Source organism: Fukomys damarensis, unplaced genomic scaffold (assembly GCF_012274545.1).
Source record: "Fukomys damarensis isolate Sample0158 unplaced genomic scaffold, DMR_v1.0_HiC HiC_scaffold_27, whole genome shotgun sequence".
Lineage (NCBI taxonomy): Eukaryota > Metazoa > Chordata > Mammalia > Rodentia > Bathyergidae > Fukomys > Fukomys damarensis.
This window is the reverse complement of record NW_022900939.1, coordinates 2,563,830-2,582,597: the sequence shown is the minus strand read 5'-3', so window position 1 is coordinate 2,582,597 and position 18,768 is coordinate 2,563,830. Positions and strand designations below refer to the sequence as shown.

At 41.7% G+C, this 18,768-nt stretch overlaps 2 protein-coding genes across 2 annotated transcripts; both read right to left on the bottom strand.

The window, feature by feature from the left end:
- Positions 1–5,534: 5,534 nt before the first annotated feature.
- On the bottom strand, positions 5,535–6,485 carry LOC104868438 (olfactory receptor 5B2). The gene has a single exon (XM_010633196.2). The coding sequence runs from the start codon at positions 6,477–6,479 to the stop codon at positions 5,535–5,537; it is 945 nt and encodes a 314-aa protein (XP_010631498.1). The 5' UTR covers positions 6,480–6,485.
- A 7,896-nt stretch (positions 6,486–14,381) lies between these two features.
- Positions 14,382–15,329, bottom strand: LOC104868437 (olfactory receptor 5B2). The gene has a single exon (XM_010633194.1). It carries the CDS (start codon positions 15,327–15,329, stop codon positions 14,382–14,384), a length of 948 nt encoding a protein of 315 aa, XP_010631496.1.
- Positions 15,330–18,768: the final 3,439 nt, after the last annotated feature.

Genomic DNA, 18,768 nt, shown 5'->3' with positions numbered 1-18,768 from the left:
CTCGAAAAAGAACAGGAGAGTGCTCCCAACTGTGGATCTCACAGAAGCCGCAATCCAGAGGCTTCCAAAAATACAGAAGCTTCCCAAAAGCTGAGCCCTCAGATATTGAAGTGGATGAAACTCCAGACAAATATTTTAAAGCAGATAGTGAAAATGACTAGTAACATCAAGGGAGAGCCATACAAGCAGCTGACCTTCTCTGCTAGGATCAAATAATAATCAAAGAACAGACAAACATGCAGTTGAATGAATTAGGGAAAACAATGCAAGGTGTGAAAGACAACTTCAGCAAAGTCACGGAGATTCTGGAAAAGGACCAGGCAGAAATCAAATAAAAACTGCAGTGAAAGTGTAGGCATAGAAAAGATCTGTCAGAAGAAAGACCAGCGCTGCTGGAACTTTCAGACAGACTCAAAGAAAAAAAGGAGCAAGCAGCACTGAATGGATGGTACAAAAATTCTTGGATAAACCCAAAAGAAATAACCTAAGGTTCTTTGGCCAAAATAAGGCAATAAATTACATACGGACTAATGGCTTTAAAAATACATTCACTGAAATTATTGCAGGAAATTTCACAAAGCTGAAGGTTGAGGCGGATACTCAGATAAAGGAGGCATTTTGGAACCCCCAAATACACACGACCAGAGTGGATCATTCTATGACACAACACAGTTGAAATTCAGAAATCCAGAGCAAAGAAACTATTAAAAGCTGTTGGAAGACACACCAAATAACTCACAGGAGCAAACCCATAAGAATAATTACCAACTCTCAACAGAAACATTAAAGGCCAGGAGAGCTTGCAACGAAATTTTCAGCCCCTACAACCTAGATTACTACATTCTGCAAGACCATCCCTTCAAAGTTGAAGGAGAGAAAACCCATCTAGTTTAGGATAACCGGGGTTCTGGGGCAAGCTCAGCCATCGGAGACAGTTCTAAGAGAAAGATGCAAATCGGCCACAGGGTTGTTGCTCTAGGAGGAAACGCAAATGGCTCCACCCCTGCGCGTGCGACTGGTCTCCCCCAACTTTGCCGAGCCTCAATTATTCCATCTGCAAAATGAAACTGCCGATGAGACCTACTGTCCAAGTATTATTTTTGAGATCAATAAAGTAACACATTTTTAAAACTAGGAATAAAGTACCGGATGTGAAGTCCAGCCTGGTGAGTGTTGGCAGTGATGGGATGTCGGGGTGGAATAATGGTCTCAGAGCCTGCTAAATGTGACTGTTGCCAATGTGGGTCAGCAGTGTGGGTCAGCAGCCTGCCTTCAGTTTGCTTCTCTCACACAAGCAGCACTGAGATGAGCAGTTACTATTCCCATTGTCCTTGATCCACCCACGTGATCGGCTGCTCAGCTGAGCATCTCGTGCGTTTAATTTCTTGAAGTCCACATCTTAGCCTGGCTTAAAAGAGTTCTCATCTTAAACTCATTCTTTCCCTTATAATTTCCACACCTTGGCTGAATATAGTTACTTGGGACTTAAAGTGCATTGTTCATGGGTTACCTTCTGCCAGAGACTCTTATTTAGTGGAAAGCTCTACTTGAAAAACTATTATTTCGAGTTAGTGCTTGTGCAGGAAGAAGACTTTTAAAAGGAAAAGGCCCCCATCCTCTGCTAACTACCGTACCATCCTCTATCGGCTTTCACACTGCAGTCTACGAGCTTAGCCCCTCCAAGCCTCATATTTGCCATCCTGAATGTTCTTAACTACTTCTGGTGTTTGTTTGTTTGTTTGTTTGTTTGTTTTTTGGTACTGGGGATCGAACTCAGGTTCTTGTGCTTGCCAGGCAGGAGGTGGAACCACTGAGCTAAGTCCCTGGCCTTCATAGCCACTTCTGGAAAAGACTGTTCTACAACTCGCATTAAGAGCTTTGGACATACAGGTGTGAACATGTGTGATAGGTACTATTGCTTATAATTACATTAATTTGAGAGTTGAAACCCTAGGTGGTAATTCAGCAAATACACAACTCATGAGAAAACACCCAAGATTCCAGATTGAGCCAGCTTTAACCCAGTCACAGTTTGCACTATTCACCATTATTCACCACCAGGCAGTGTGGTCAGATGTGCTAGTGATCAGAGGGACAGGGGACAGAGAAAAGGTTAAAATGCAGTTCAGATCTGGCTAACTTTTGTAGTTCCCTTAGTAATTTAAAGAACTATCTATTTACACTACTGTTTCTATGTCTTCCTGTTTCACTTCCAGTAGAAGAATGACAGTAAACAAACAGGTGTGATGGCTGAGGCAGGAGGATTATCCTGAGTTCAACTACATACGGGACTGGACTACATAGCGAGTTCAAGGCCAGTCTGGACTACATATGAGACCCTGTTTCAACAAACAAACAGCAACAAATTTTAATCAGAGCATTAGCTATCTTATTTTTGTTCATCTTCTTTCCTAAGGATCACTACATTTCCCGCTACTGGAAGTCTTGACATTCACAATGCCAGACTCAACTCACAGCTCCACAAGAAATATTCAGAACATGTATTTCTGAGCTCAAATAGCACAGAGTATTGTAGCTGTCACTCTGCTTTTGCATGAATTAAAAATGTATGCTTGGTTATCTATATGCCATTGGTCCACAATGAAATGGCTTTTGAAGACTTAATTGAATGTATGGAATACAGAAGCTTACCTTGCTGCTGGAGAAGGGTAATGAATCCTACAGAGAAAACCTAAGATCAGAAATGCAACCAAGGAATAATGCAAAAGTCATATTGGAAAAGTTTCCCACATAGATACTGCTCAAAGGATTCCATGTTTTCCAAAGAACATGGGGGGGAAACACTAATTTGGAGCCAAGAACTTGATTCAACTCTTGAAGCTATCACCTATTCTAAGTGCCCCAAAACTCATTGTTGTCCCTTAAAATACATCCTGTTGGGATTGGAGGGCCCAATCCTGGGGGATTGTAGGGAGTGGCGCTCGCTGAATCACCTCCTCCCAGAGCACCTGCAGCTCTCATCCAGCTCTCCTACGAAAGGGGCGACTACACTGCCCCCGGGACCTCGCTGAGCGGGTCCAGTATCGTGGGTGTTTTTGTATTGTTTGTTTTCCATTGATCGTCTAATTAATGCATAACTAACAAACAGGAAGATCCGTGCCTTTGGGGGTTTATTTATAAGAATCTGGTCAAGTGTGTCTGGTGCTGTAACCACTACAACAGACAAGATTTGGGGCATTTCCCTCATCTAAATAAAAACCCAAGACTTTGTGTTTAACCCATCTGCCACCACTTCCCTGGAAACCACACACTCCTGTCCATGCTGTTTGGCCTTTGAAAGACACATGGCTTACGCAGTCTTTGAGTCTTGCTCCTCCTACTTCATGGGGCTTATCTGGGATCCGTCAGTGTCACTGTCATTGTCAAGAGTGGAATCTTTTCACTGTGAAGTAGTATTCCATCAGGACAAAGGAAGTTGGAGAAGCTGGACAGTGACAGAGATGAGGTAACCTAACTAAAGTATGAGCAAATCCACAGCACGAACAGTTTCACAGCATCTGAAGGCAGAAATGTATGTGCACATTTTTATTGTATACAGTGAGATGTACAGTAAGTTGTTTTGCTGCAGATTTACATAAGGAAATGTTTACTATAATCAAGAAAATCAACATATCCATCAGCTCACATAACTGCCCTCCTTTATTTGCCAAAAGCACACAACATCTACTCTTTTAACAAAAATCCTACGTACAATAAAATATTGCCTGTGCGTTCTCAAGCCAATGGAACTTAGTTGGTATAACGAATAAACTGGAAATGCTTTTATTTTTCCTCCACTTTTCTTATGATTTAAGTTTTAATCTTTTTGAAAACTATACTACAAATATGTCTTACCAAAGGGACTCAGTCAAGACAAAAATATGGCTTCTTTAAGATGTGCCAGTTATATCTCCTAAATAAAATATGCCAATAAAAGCACATTCATTTAGATTTACATTGGAAAAATTATATTTTTCTTCTGTTACGACTATTTTAAGAGCCGGGCATGGTGGCGCACACCTGTGGTGTCAGCACTAAGCCCTGAGGTGGGAGGTTTGCTGCAAGTTTGAGGCCACCCTGAGCCAGTAGTGAGTTTGATGCCCTCCTGGGCCACATATTGAGACCCTGCCTCAAAAAAAAAAAAAAAAGACACACACACACACACACATCAAAAGAATTATACCTTTTCAACTAAAGAAATAAGGTTAGATATTATTTGCATTCTCATGGCCCAATTAAAGATTTTACATTGTTTTACTATAAACAACCCACGCTTCATTTACTTCTTTGTGCAACTATGTAGCATCTCAGTGGATATACTTATAGTACAAAGAATCATTCCTTCCAACCCTATCATGCGTTCACCCACGCAGATCATACATATATACTTGGGCTTCTGTTTGTGGAACTGTTTGTATCATTATTTTAAACATGTGTTTGCAATGCCGTGGGACTGAGGAAATGCATGTGGAACAATTAACAACAAAACAATCCAGTTTTTAAATAGGCAAATAATCTGACTAGACAATCCTCTAAATAAAGAAATACAAATGGACAAGAAATACGTGAAAAAATATCCTTAGCTATTAGGAAAATGCAAATCTACTACAATGAGATATCATCTCACCCCAGTTAACATGGCTAGCATTTAAAAGCCACAAATAAAAATCAACAGAAAGGAGCTGCCATACACTCTTGGCAGGAAAGTAAATCAGTACAGTAATTATAGATAAGAGGAGAGAGTTACCTCAATAAAAATGCATCTTTCTTTTCCACTTTGTAGTACTAGAAATTGAGCTCAGGATTCTCTGCTTACTGAGCAAGCACTACCACTGAGCTACATCCATGAACCCTAAAGTAGGTCTTCCATGGGATCCAGCAATGAAACTTCTGGGCGTAGAGACAAATGAAGAGAAATCAGTGTGCCAGCAAACACCTGCAGTCCTGCTTACTTCTGCGCCATTCACAATAGGTAAGACGCCATCAACAGATGAGTGGGTGAAGGAGCGCCGTGTGTACACAGCGGGGCACACTGACCCACAAAGAATGATAACGCCCTGTTGTCTGCAGCAAAACGGATGAAACCAGAAAACACTGTGTTAGAAAAAATAGAGAAAGAAAAGTTCCACATGTGCTTGTTCATATGGAAGCTTAAAAATGTAGACTACTGAACACAGAATAGCGATTATTTGAGGCCAAGAATGGGATGAGAAAGAGTAGATATAAAAAGGCCTAATTCCACCGGCAAATCCTAGATGCACATATTGAAAATTCACACTGAACCCAATTAATATGTGCCATTAATGCGTGTAAATCACAAGTTTAAATTACATTTAGTAAGGTTTTTGACAAACAAAATCCAAAGCATCTTGTGCCATCCTTAAACTATTGTCATTCAGATATGATTTTCTTACTAGATAGTAGAGTAAAGCAATGAGAATATGACTTCAGGAAATAAATATAATTCGGGGATTAAAATAGGAATGAAAATTACTCAAGACACTCAAAATTCATTTATTGTGCATCACACAGCATTAAAATCTCAATACTAGAGCTGATTTGCCCTTGTCAAAAATCTTTTTGAATGCACTCTTGACCTCCTTGTTCCTCAGGCTGTAGACCAGTGGGTTCAGCATGGGGATCAGCATGGTGTAGAACACGGACGCCATCTTGTCTGTGTCCATGGAGTGACTGGAGCTGGGCTGTATGTACATGAAGATGATGGTTCCATAGAAGATGGAGACGGCAGTGAAGTGGGAGGCGCAGGTGGACAGGGCCTTCTGATACCCCTTAGCAGAGTGCATCTTTGAGATCGTGATAAATATGAACAGGTAGGAAATCAGTACAACTAGAAGAGCACCAAAGACATTGAAACTTGTAAGAAAAATAAGAACCATCTCAATAATGTGTTTATCTGAACAAGAGAGAACCCTGACGGCTGGAACATCACAGAAAAAGTGATGAACCACATTGGCCTTACAGAAGGAGAGGCTGAAGGTGCCCCCAGTATGGACAGAAGCATCCAGGAAGCCACAGAAGTAGGAGCCTAGGACCAGATGCACACACACCCTTTTAGACATGACAGTGGTATAACTCAAGGGCTTACACACTGCTGCGTAGTGGTCATAGGCCATTAACGCCAAGGTGGCATTTTCCACGGAAACAAAGACTACAAAAAAGAACATTTGAGCAGCACATGCGTTGTAAGAGATGACCTTGTCTTTTAGAAGAAGTCCAGCCATCACTTGGGGTGTGACAGCTGAGGAGTATCCAAAGTCTGCCAAAGAAAGATTACCGAGGAAAAAGTACATGGGAGTGTGCAGACGGGCATCCATGAAAATCAGCAGGAGCATCCCCAGGTTCCCCAAAACGCTGATGAGGTAAATGAGGGTGGACAGGAGAAAGAGAGGAACCTGGAGCTCTGCGGCACTGGTCAGACCATCCAGGATGAAGTCCTTCACTCCTGTGCTGTTGGCCATGGGGAACTCAAGTTTTCTGCAGCATCAAGAAAGAAAGGAACAGTTGGGAAAAGAAAATTGATTGCCCTGAAATATATAAGTATTTTGTTGTTTTATAATTTTCTTTGTCCTTCATGGTCCTCCGATCAAAGGCAGAGATGTGGGCCCCCCAAAGAGCAAGGAATAAATAATCTATATGAGATTGTTGAGGCTAAAGGGACCTTGTTGATGGCACCGCCAAAATGGCACGTGTAGTGAAGAAAATGAGGTTCAGAGAGATGGCATGTTTGTCTGAGCTCACGCATTTGCAATAATATATCTCCCAAATAAGATATCCTGCATCTAGGAAAATCTCATATCTATTCAGTGTACATTACAAATGTACATTTATGTTGAATATGTGTGCAGCTCAACCTTCTCAGCAAAGCCATGAAAGGTTAAGTATTTTCTGTAGCTCACGTTTCAGTATCACTGTGGAGGTGACATTGTTGACTCACACAGACCAACGTCAAGCTCTCAGAAGCTTGACTGGCTGTAGCTCGGCTCAGTTCATACCTACTCAGTACATCCGTTTGACCAAACTCAGGGCTTCAGAGACTGTGGCAGAGTAACAGAGATGCATGGGGAGCACAGGAAGGGTTACAGCGGTCTGGGCACAGACTCGAGCCCAGCAAGGCAGTTCTGTGGAGAAGATCCGAGACCAAGGCTATCCCTGAGGGTCTGGAGAGAGTGTCCTGTGTGTTTGAGTAATAATTCTTGTTTTTTACCTCTTGGGAAACACGGGCCCTGGCTCAACTTCTCCGCACCTGACTTCCTCGTTATTAAAATGAAGATGAGGCAGGGACAAGGGGAAAAAATGAGAACCAAGACCTGTCATGTAGAGGTACAAGATCCCAGCTGAATGTAAATGATGAGGCAGGGACAAGGGGAAAAAATGAGAACCAAGACCTGTCATGTAGAGGTACAAGATCCCAGCAATGAATGTAACTGTACTGTATCCCTAAAATGTACCAATAAACTCAATTAAAGCTGGAAAAGAAAAAAGAAAAAAAATAAAGATGATAATGAGACCTCTCGAAGGGCTATCGTGGTTGGCGATGTATGTTTTAAAGAGAAGGCACACGTAGCTGCTCAGCACACTCTGGCGAGCGCTTTCTGTGGCAGAACTAAGAGGCAGATGTCAGTCTCCCTCCCAGCGCTACAAGCTGAGTGGAGAGTGGCCACACTGTGACACCCAGCCGGACTTGAAGTCCGGGGCAGGGGGGATTAGCGCTGATTTTATCTTCCCCACTTGCTAGAGATACTCAGTCACTGCTCCACCTTCGGGCTGTGCCGGCCACCAGGGCAGCGATGGTGAACCTTTTAGACACCGAGTGCTCAAACCGAAACCCAAAACCCATTTACTTATCGCAAAGTGCCAAAACTGCAATTAAACCCGAATACTGAGGTTTTCGTTTAGAAAAAAACAACTTATGCGTTAACATCCTTAGTCTTAAAAGAAAAACACCATGACATCTTTCAGTGACATAAGCATCTTTTTATTGAAAGGTGAATTTGCATTTGCAGTGCTTTTGTGCTGTGAATGTGGTCTCTGCTGTCGTGTGCATCATGATCGTTGGTGTGACCTGGCCGGGGCCACTGGGCTCACCTGCCAATGCAGAAGGCTCTGCCTGCCCGCTGTGGCACGTGTGTCGTAGGTTCACCACCACTGCTTCGGGAACTGTCAGCCTGACTTTTGCTTAAATTTACTTCCAATCCATATGTGATTCGTATGCACATTTCTCTCACTCTTTAGCTGAGTGACAGAGGGGAGGGTTGAAAATTCACAGGATTGGTGGTTCCATGTTTATGTTTTAAATTTTAAACTTGGAAAGTTGGGTGCAGTAGTTCAGACCTTTAATCCCAGTGCTCTGGGAGGCTGAGGCAGGAGGATGACAAGTTTGAGTCCAGCACGGGCAATTTAGTGACTTAGTGAGACCCTGTCTCAAAATTGAAAAATAAATAAGCATTGAGCATGTACTATAGTTCAGTGTACTCATGGTTCAGTGGCCCGGGGTTTAATCTCAAGTACTCAAAAAGATTGAATTCAGAGACCTTGGCACAATATCCATTCTCTAACTGCATTTCTCTCTAATCATCCTTCCGGTTATATTTCAAACTCATTTTGCATTTTCTTCTCTATGAACATGCTGTTCACAAATTTCTGATGTACAATATAACATAACCTAAAAGAGTTTACAGCACATGCTATGTTCTGTGGACGTTCATAGGAGAATCGGATTTAGTATGTATATTTCACTTAGTTTTTCACAACATCTGTTTCATACGAAGCAGAGTCAGAATTTGCATTGTGCAGACACAATTGACTTTACAAGATATTCTACACACATGTTCTGTCAGCTTTTCCAGTTGGAGTGAAAAGGGTGAGATCATGGACTCAGGATGCTGAAAAAGGATGTGACTCTAAATAAATTCATAGGAAGTTTGAACTATCTTCGTAAGTTTCTCTTACAATTGCAAAGGAAGGGCGTACACAGGATGAAATACCAACTACTCAACAAAACCATCATCTATCATGATCTTTCCCATCTTCTCTTGGATGAGCGATTCCTAATTATCCCAGAATTTCCTACTGAGAGAAGTACTTTGCCATCGGGAATTTCATCTGTTTCAAAAAATGTTCACAGAATCCTTTCCTGAGCTCATACAACTCATAATACCAAACACCCTGTTGCTGTCACCTGCATCACAATTCTCACTAAAAAAAAAAAAGTTTGGGACATAAAAGCTTACCTCGCTCCTTGAATAAAGGTGCTGGAGACCCTGAATGTTTAGTAATCTGAAGATCTCTCGGGGAGCATGGTACAATTTCTCTTCATGAAGCTCTCTTTCAAGAACTGGGCCAAAAGTGCTCCTCTAATTGTAACTTACCTTATTCGAGCCTCAGTTTTTAAAATTGTGCGATAAATCTAATGTCACAAACAGGCCTGTATGCTTCACAGGAGTGTGTGTTTCAAGAGGAAATATGAGAACCTCAATGACACCGCTCAGTACAGAGTGATACTGCTGACCACATTCAGCGTCATTCTTGCGATGCGGTGCTTTCCTCATCAGCGACCGCAGCCTCACAGAAAATCCTCAATTTGGCGAAGACCATCGTGAGTTCTAAGAACTCCTCCTCTGGACACAGCCCGGCCCTGTTAAAATGATGCCACAGAAGCCAGCAGGGATTTTAAAGACCAAGGATGGGGAGCCAGGAGGGAGTTGTGCAGAGGCAAAGAGCTCAGGGGAATACGCCCTATCCTCCCTGTGCAGGCAATCAGAGGCTCCTGCTCTACGAACTTAATGGGAAAACAATTAAAATGCCTGTGGGACTTAACTTTATCTGTGTCTGCTGGTGTTTTCTGGTCTTGGTTCTTTGATTTCTCAGTTGGTGGTGTATATATAGTAAAAAATCATGCTTTCCGGTTCTGAGTTGGACAGATGTGTATGGCATAAGTGCCGCCACATGCAAAACCATGAACTGTCCCATTGGTCCAAAAATTTCATGTGGTTATTGGAAATCAACCATTTTGCTACAATTACCTCCTAGAATCTATTGATTTTGTTGATGCTGTTTTGCTTCATGTAAATGAAATCGTACAGTGCCTCACATCTTAAGTCTGGTTTCTTTCACCTAGCTTAAAGCATGTACGGGATTATCCATTTGTTTCACCTGTGAGTAGGTTGTTGACCAGTGTTTGTTACATTGGTCTAGCCAGATTGTTTACTGCTTGTTTTTACTGATTGTAATAAATTTGTTTTGAATACTTTCCTACAGGTCTGTGTGTGAGCATAGGCTGGCATTTGAATAAATACAATTGATTGGGATGAAGTGGAATTGTAGGCTGATGTGGTAAATTCATGTTTAACATTGTGGAACATTTTCAGATACCATTTTTAAAGTCATATACCATCCTGCTGTGCACTGGTAATACATGATAATCTCAATTCCTTCACATGGCTCCTTAACTTTATCTGTGTTCCTATCAGAATTATGATCCTAAAAGTCTTAAGACTTTGCAGAACTTATGCCACTGAAGGAATTCAGAGATGTTCTTTGGCTTTAGTAGAAAACCTAGGAAAGGTTTTCTCAGATGTCTGAGACTACAGTACTCTTGCAAAACCCAGAGACCAGTCAGAAACTTGAAAGATTTCTAGGAAATGATATAGGCATGTGGATTTTGCAACACTGTGAAATACCCAAAGGAAATGATATGAGCATATCAGAAAGACACCTGTGCTCCCACATCTACAGCTGCAAGAGTCACGATAGCTAAGATACAGAGTCAGCCTAAATACTCATCAATGGATAAGTGGATTTTCAAAAATAATACATATGAAATACTATTCAGTCATAAAAAAGAGGGGTATCCCATCATTCACAGCAGCAAAATGGATGAAACTGGAGAAAACAAATACCACATATGCTCTCTCAAATGCAGGTGCTAAAACGTTGATTGGAGCATGTGACAGTGATTACTGGAAGGTGAGGGCGGAGGGGAAGGAGGTTAGAGGGAGGATGGACCACAGGCACCAAAGCACAGATGAAGTAATAAACTCTGGCACTCTATAACATAAGGAGCCTGCAGCTCACAGGAACCTAATATATGTTCTGTGAGGAATTAAAACAAGAGTTCAGAGGCTCCAAACGTAAGGTAATGAGTGGAAACATTAATTACCTTAATTTAATTAATGCATTATACACACACACATATCACAATATGTTCCATATATGTACAATTATTACATGATAACAAAGACATTTTTAAATAGTTAAGGAGAGAAATCTGTTAAATACCCTGATTCGATCATTACCCACCATATCCATCTATCCAATGACACACTTTTCCCTATAAAGTTATACAGCCAGAAATATTCTAATAAGTAAATACACAAAACAATTACAACTTAAAAATAAATAAGACTGGGCATACGTTCACAGAGGTGCAGAAGATTAGTACAGAACAAAACGTGTGCTCGTTATGTAATTTCTGGTTAATTTTGAGACCTTAAGCAAGTAGGGCTTTGAGGCCCTGAATCTGCCAGTGCCTTGATAGGAAATAAATTTACATTCTTTGTGAAGATCCTTGGTCACAGATGTTCTTCTGCATCAGTACAAATGGAGTAAGAGAGTGTTCAATAAGACTTAATCATTGTAACTTCTCTTTCTTTGATATTCCAATTCCGTTAGTTCTAAATAGAAGAAAATGTATCTCCCCCTTGGGCTGTTTAGCAATGCTTGATGAAGCTTTTATTTCTCTTATATCTGGGGAAGGGAGTGCCGGTGACCATGAGCAGGTGGGGGCCCAGGTAGCAGACATCCTGCCGAGTACAGCACGGGGCCTCGTGGTGATTATCCAGCCGGAAACAGGAAGTCAATGCGATGGTATCTTACCTGAACTACAGGACTCGGCTCCTGCAGCAACCCTGAGTGGTGGCTGGTGAAACCTTTCTACAAGGAGCAAAATTACAGCTCTTGTCCGACCTGGCCCTACCACGCCTCGAGGCTTGCGTTATTGTCTCAATGGATCTATAAGGCCACCTCATCGTAAACTCTTGAAATGAAATTGTCCTTGGGTAGCGATTGTACGTATTTAAGTCTTCTTTTTATTTTATCAGTACATGTCTGCAGTAGGGGACATTTGCATTCATCCTCGGGAGCCAGTACACGCACATAATAAGGGCTTTTTAAACCCTTTTTCCCTTCCACCCCCTCCCAGTCCCTTTTCCCCACTTTCTTTCTTTGAACTATTATCGCACTCAGCATTTTTATGACATCTAATGTTAGGTTCGTTGAGGTTATTCCTGCACATGACATATATTGGTTCTCTTTTTTAATTAACGTTACTGGTATACTTTCACACACACATGATCACGTTCGTCCTAAGGAGTTTGTACCTGTACGTAATATGTCTTAATTATTTTGTTTCCCATCCCCTTCCCTTCAATTCTTCTTCCCCTCTTCCTTTACAAAACATTGTTTCTATTTCTTTTCCTTCCATTCTTCTTTATTTTTTATCCCTATTCCCTCTCTCCTCTTCTCCCTCTCCCTTCCCTCATTCTGGTTCCCATTTGAACATTTTCTTCCTACTTCCCAATATTTTGGTCCTTATTTACCCTTTGGGTTTTTCACACAAAAGAAACAAAACAATATTTAAACATATCTGTCAGATTTATTTCTCTTAAAACTATGGTCTCAAAGTGCATACATTTACCTAAAATGCCACAGGTTTATCTTTCTTTTTGGAAGAGCAGTACTCCATTTTATATTTTTTAAAAAAGCATATTTTATGTATCCATTCATCCTTGATGGGCATCTGGGCTGTTTCCAAGATTCAGCTATTACAAACTGTGCTGCTATAAACATGAATGTGCATATATCTCTGGGCTAAGATGTTTTTCATCCTTTCAGGAAGATACCAAGAAGAGGAATAGTTGGGTCAAATGCAATCTTTAGTTTTAGATTTCTGAGGAATCTCCATCCTGATTTCCATACTGGTTGTGCCAATTTACACTCCCACAGTGGAGAAGGGCTCCTTTTCCTCCAACAACTCCTCCAGCATTTGCTATTGGTTGATTTCTTGATAATAGCCATTCTTTTTGGAGTGAGAAGTAATCTCAGTGTTGTTTTCATTTGCATCTCCAGTACACAATCTCCACCTTTCAAATATATGAAAATAATCCAGGTAAAGTACAGTCCAGGGTATGTGTGTGATGTTACTTATGATTCGAAGAATTAGAAAATAAACTGATATATAATTTCAGAGACTTATTTAAATTCTATGACAAAGATAAAGAAGGATAATGAATTATTCAGTACAGCTATTTAAATGGAATGGCAAGTAAGGAGGTTTTATTAAAGAAGTAATGCAAAGTCAAGAAAGAGATTTTTTTAGGAGGAGAAAAATAAGCTGGAGACCAAGTTTTGGAAACAAATCCAGCAATTCAGATTCAGATAGTAATGGTTTGTCAGACTACTGGTTTTCCCCCAAGCCCCATACTCTTTTTCTTTCAGAGTACTGTGATTCTGGTTAGGCACACTGCTTTTCAGCTTGAGGTTTAATTTAAAAGTCAGCTTTGTGGGTGGTTGTGGCCATGTGACTGAATCCTTGATAATAGAATGTTCTCAGAAATAATGAGCACAGCTACTACATCACTTTCTAGAGAAGAAGTTGCTTTTCTTCCATCTCTTTCTCCTTTCCTCCAGGTGTAATAGTGATGACAACGAAAGGTTTTTGAACTCTAGGAGTTGATAAAAAGAGACAATGAGACAGGAAGCTCCATCCTAGAAGGGCCAAACAGCAGTCTTGACGGTTCTTTGCACACAGCTGCATCAGCTACTGCTGTTTGAGAAATACGTTGCTATTTGTGCCACTGTGTTTTACTTACTCCATTATAGCAGCTTTTAACTGTGCCAAATCAACCCCATAGCCACAAATTCTTTTTACCTCCTTTCTTCAGGCCGTGGTGTCTCTTTCTTTATCCCTGCATCTGGATCAGGATATTTCGCTTGAATTTTCTCTCATGATTTGGTGGGAGAAATGACTATGTTAGCTTCAGGAAGGTTTTCAGTTTTTCTTCTAGACTGTGAGAATGCTGGCCTGAAGGTGTCATTAAAAGGCTGGCCCAGACTCTGAAGATAAAATACGGTGGGGAAATCAGAAACATAACTGAGAGCACCTTAGACTTTCCAGCTGGGCTGCCCCTTTAGATCATATGCACGTTGGCAATGAACCCAGATGCAAACAGCAAAGGAACTTGCCTGGCCAGGGAAGCATAACAAACAATAAGCCAGTGATTAAGCCCCTGGATTTTGAGTTAGTTTGCCATACAATAAACAATTGATTAACTATACAGATTGTACAATCTCCCTAATTAAAATTATGGACAAAACAGAGTCTTCACTTTCTCCTTGGCTTTCCCAACTGCACCATTAACCTCTTTATTCCTTAAACTGTAGACAATTGGGTTCAACATGGGAACCACGATAGTATAGAACACAGATGCCATCTGGTCGCTGTCCATGGTGTGACTGGAGCTGGGCTGCAGGTACATGAAGATGACCGTGCCATAGAAGATGGAGACGGCAGTGAGGTGAGAGGTGCAGGTGGAGAAGGCCTTCTTCCGTCCCTCTGCCGAGTGCATCCTCAGGATGGCCGTGAGTATGAGCAGGTAGGAGGTCAAGATGACCACCAGGGCAGAGGAAACATTGAATGCTGCTAAGGTAAAGAGCACAATTTCATTCACGTAGAAGTCAGAGCAAGAAAGGGCCAGCATTGGGGGGATATCACAGAAAAAGTGATGGACCACATTAGAGTGGCAAAAGGACAGGGAGAAGGTGAGCCCGGTGTGGATGGCAGATTCCGCAAAGCCCCAGGCGTAGCAGCTGAGCACCATGTGAGCACACACACTCGCAGTCATGGTGGTGGTGTAATGTAAGGGTTTGCAGACTGCGACACAGCGGTCATAGGCCATGGCGGCCAGGAGGAAGCAGTCGACACTGGCGAATGCCACAAAGAAGAACATTTGTGCAGCACAGCCCCCATAGGAGATAACTTGATCCCTCATGAGGAGCCCAGCCATCACCTTGGGGGTTACGGCCGAGGAATAAACGCAGTCCACCAGGGACAGGTTGCTGAGGAAAAAGTACATGGGCGTGTGGAGCCGGAAGTCCAGCAGGATCAACATGACCATGCCCAGGTTCCCAAGGAGAGTGATGAGATAGATGAGGGTGAACATTATCAAGAGGGGAACCTGCAGCTCTGGGATGCCAGTCAGTCCCAGGAGTCTAAATTCATCCACCTCGGTACTGTTCCCCATGAGCGCCATATTGAAACTGTGTTTTACCTGTGCAAATAAAGAAAGCAAAATTGGATCAATTATATGCATAGAAAATGACTCCTAGCACACTCTTGGATGACATTCAGGCCTCCATCTGTCGAAGTCTGTGTCTAACTGCTAGTTACAGCCCCACTTGGATATTCCAAAGGAGCACTGAATTTTCAACTATTGCACTTTCACTTGGGTTGAAAGTTCGTCCTTCCTCTGTAAATTACTCTAAATGATCCAGAGTCGGACAACACCCATATTAACTGAGTACCATGCATCAGGTCGTCTGAAACAACTAAACATGATCTCCTTTCATCTTCCCAGCCATCCTGTTGGGTAATTGATTAGAATAATGTTACCGCCTTGTTTTTCTAGATGTGGAAGACTGGAGTCTGAGGTTGCCATCCACGCGGCTGTGATCCTTCCAAGGCTAAAGGAAAGACATTGTCCTTTCACTTCACGGAGAAAACACTACTTGAAGGACTCACTGAAAGAAGTGCAAAGCCCTCAAAACCACAGCCATGCAGAGAAAGCTGCACTGATCAGCCTGAGGCTTGCTCTGTGCTCTTGGGAGAAGCAGCACAGAAAATGCTCATCCTTGCTAATCTCCTTGGACAGAAACACAAAATCCTGCTGAAATTTCACCTGTTCGTTGGGAGAACTGCAGTGAGCGTTGTGTTGCCTACTTTGACTACGTCTTAAGATTCGGACAGCAGTTTACAAAGGTGATTTGAGCCAGGCATGGCGGTGAACACCCGCAATCCCAGCACTGAGAGGCTGAGGCAAGAGGATCACAAGCTCGAGCACAGCCTGGGCAACTTGGTTATTTAGCTAAATCCTGTCTGAAAGTTTTAAAAATGAAAACAACTTTTAAATGGCTGGAGATGCAGCTTAATGTGAAGTGCCTGGATCCAAATGACTCCCAGTAGCACAAAAAGGAGAGCAGTGATTTGAAACCATACAAGCGTTTGGAGAGGCAGCGTACTATGGTGGTGAGGAACACAGTCTCGGGTACCCACCTGACTACGCGGAAATCCTTACATTTCCTCTGATTGACTGGGTGACCTTGCACAGGTGCACCCTGCTTAGTATCTCACAGGGCCGTCTGGAGAATGTAACGACTTGGTAGGTTCTAATCATTCAGAATACTTCCTAATACACAACGCACAACAAATGGTAGGTATTGCTACAACGTAATAAATACTATCATTAAAAGAGTAGTACTATATACAATTGCTGAAGGGAAACACACATACACACACAGAAACGAAACCCAAAAATATCAAAACACCAAAGAAACTTCTGTGGATTCCTTCATAAAGTCAATTCAAAGCCACTTTTACAAATATTCACACAAAAAAAAATTTGGAGCCAAGCTTCAGCAATAGCAACAGATATAAATTTTGAGATGTCATCTTCTATTGCTTGAGGATCTATAAAAGGTTGCATGAATTATTTCATCTGTTTCTATAATCTCATTATGAAAAGGCCTCATTCATTTTGAAAATCTGTGTGAAATATCTAGTTGAGCCTGATAGTCTTGGACAAATAACGCTTTGACATGAGAATTACTCAGCTTTGGCTCTCTTTCCCTTATGCTCCACATGGGCCCTATGAGCACATCTGTTAACCCTGTTTTCAGCGTGTACCTCAGTCTGTGCAATAGTCGGACCCTTGGGGTGACCACTCCAGGCCACAACGCCATCCAACGCATCTCTGGAAGGAGCCGAAGCCCCACGGGAGCCTGGGAACGTTAAGAAGAATGGAGAGCTGAGGTGAAACAAAGACACAGATCTGGAGAGCAGAGGGAGGACTAGATACAAAGAAGGTGTAAGTGTTGTCCTTTCAGTCTTAGAGGAAGTGTACCAGAGACCCTCTCCTTTTAACTGGAACAGTATCAGCCACGGGCTACACAGCCCTGTATGCCAGGCCCTGCTACTCTAACTTGTGCAGATTCCATTCCCAGAGAGGCTGGATTAGAGGCAGAGTGCTCGAGGGAGAGATGTGACTATTTTAAATGTTGTTTCTGTCGACACACTGGACCTTCTGTACAGCTAAGCCAATCACTGATAACAATCAAAGACACAGAGGGACTAAATCATTCCCTGAGTGGAAGGCTGAGGTAGTAAGAAGGTACCTGAACTTTGGGATTGGACACTTGCGTTTGAATTGTGACTCTTTCACTTAATAATTTGAACATCATTTCTAAATTCTGTAAAGGTCACATTTCTCCTCTGAAATAGAGATAATGCCTACTTTGTAATTATTAGGGGAAATTCAGTACACATAGCTGAAAGCCTCCATTGATTTATCGCCCTACCCTCAGGCCTGGCATAGCCCAGGTACCATACAGATCACTCAGTACATGTTTTTGGCTGAATGAACTAGTAGAAGAGTAGTCATCATTCCTGTACGAAAGCAGCTCTGTACCGAGCAATCCTTAATGAGAAATTAATCAGAGGAGAGGTAACTCCTCTGACACCGTTGTGGAAGAATCTAAGGGGGACAGAATTCACCAACATTTCACTGATATTTTCCTAAGACACACACTTCATTAACATTATATTATTCAGGATCTTCCACTTTGGATTAGATATGGTCCATTTCAATAGCTTTCTTTTTTTTTTTTTTTTGGTACCAGGCATTGAACTCGGGTCCTTGCACTTGCAAGGCAGGCCACCAAACTGCTTAGATAAATCCCCGGCCCTTCAATAGCTTTCTTTTTTTTTTTTTTGGTACCAGGCATTGAACTCGGGTCCTTGCACTTGCAAGGCAGGCCACCAAACTGCTTAGATAAATCCCCGGCCCTTCAATAGCTTTCTTTTTTTTTTTTTTTGGTACCAGGCATTGAACTCGGGTCCTTGCACTTGCAAGGCAGGCCACCAAACTGCTTAGATAAATCCCCGGCCCTTCAATAGCTTTCTTAAAATGACCCTGAAAATATCCTCAGTGAAAAATAGATTGAAGCCTCAAGAGAAACATACTTATTCAAACATAATCCAGAAGATAAATATATGAAGCACCTTTTTAAATATAAGAAACAATTTCATTTATTATATACATATTATTAATTTAAGTTGTTGTAGTCATCAAATCTCCAGCAAGTAAGCCTTTTTAAAATAGTGAAATAGTGGGTCAAAAACAAGCATTTAAAAAAAATTATATTAAGCTAAATACCATTGCTAGTACTAGTTATAATTCCTAACACAGGTAGAAGATTGAATTTGCAGCTGCTCTTTTAAGTGTTTGGAAATGTTAACTCAGATAGATGGAAAAGAACGGAAAATAAAGATAAAAAAAGAAAATAAAGATGAAGTTCAAGTGCAAGGGTAACAGAGCTGTTTCGCTCTACGCATGCATATGTATTGGGTCACGGAGAATTTGTATGTGGGTTCCTGCGGACTGCAGTAACAAGAAGTCTCAACCCTCTGATCAAGAG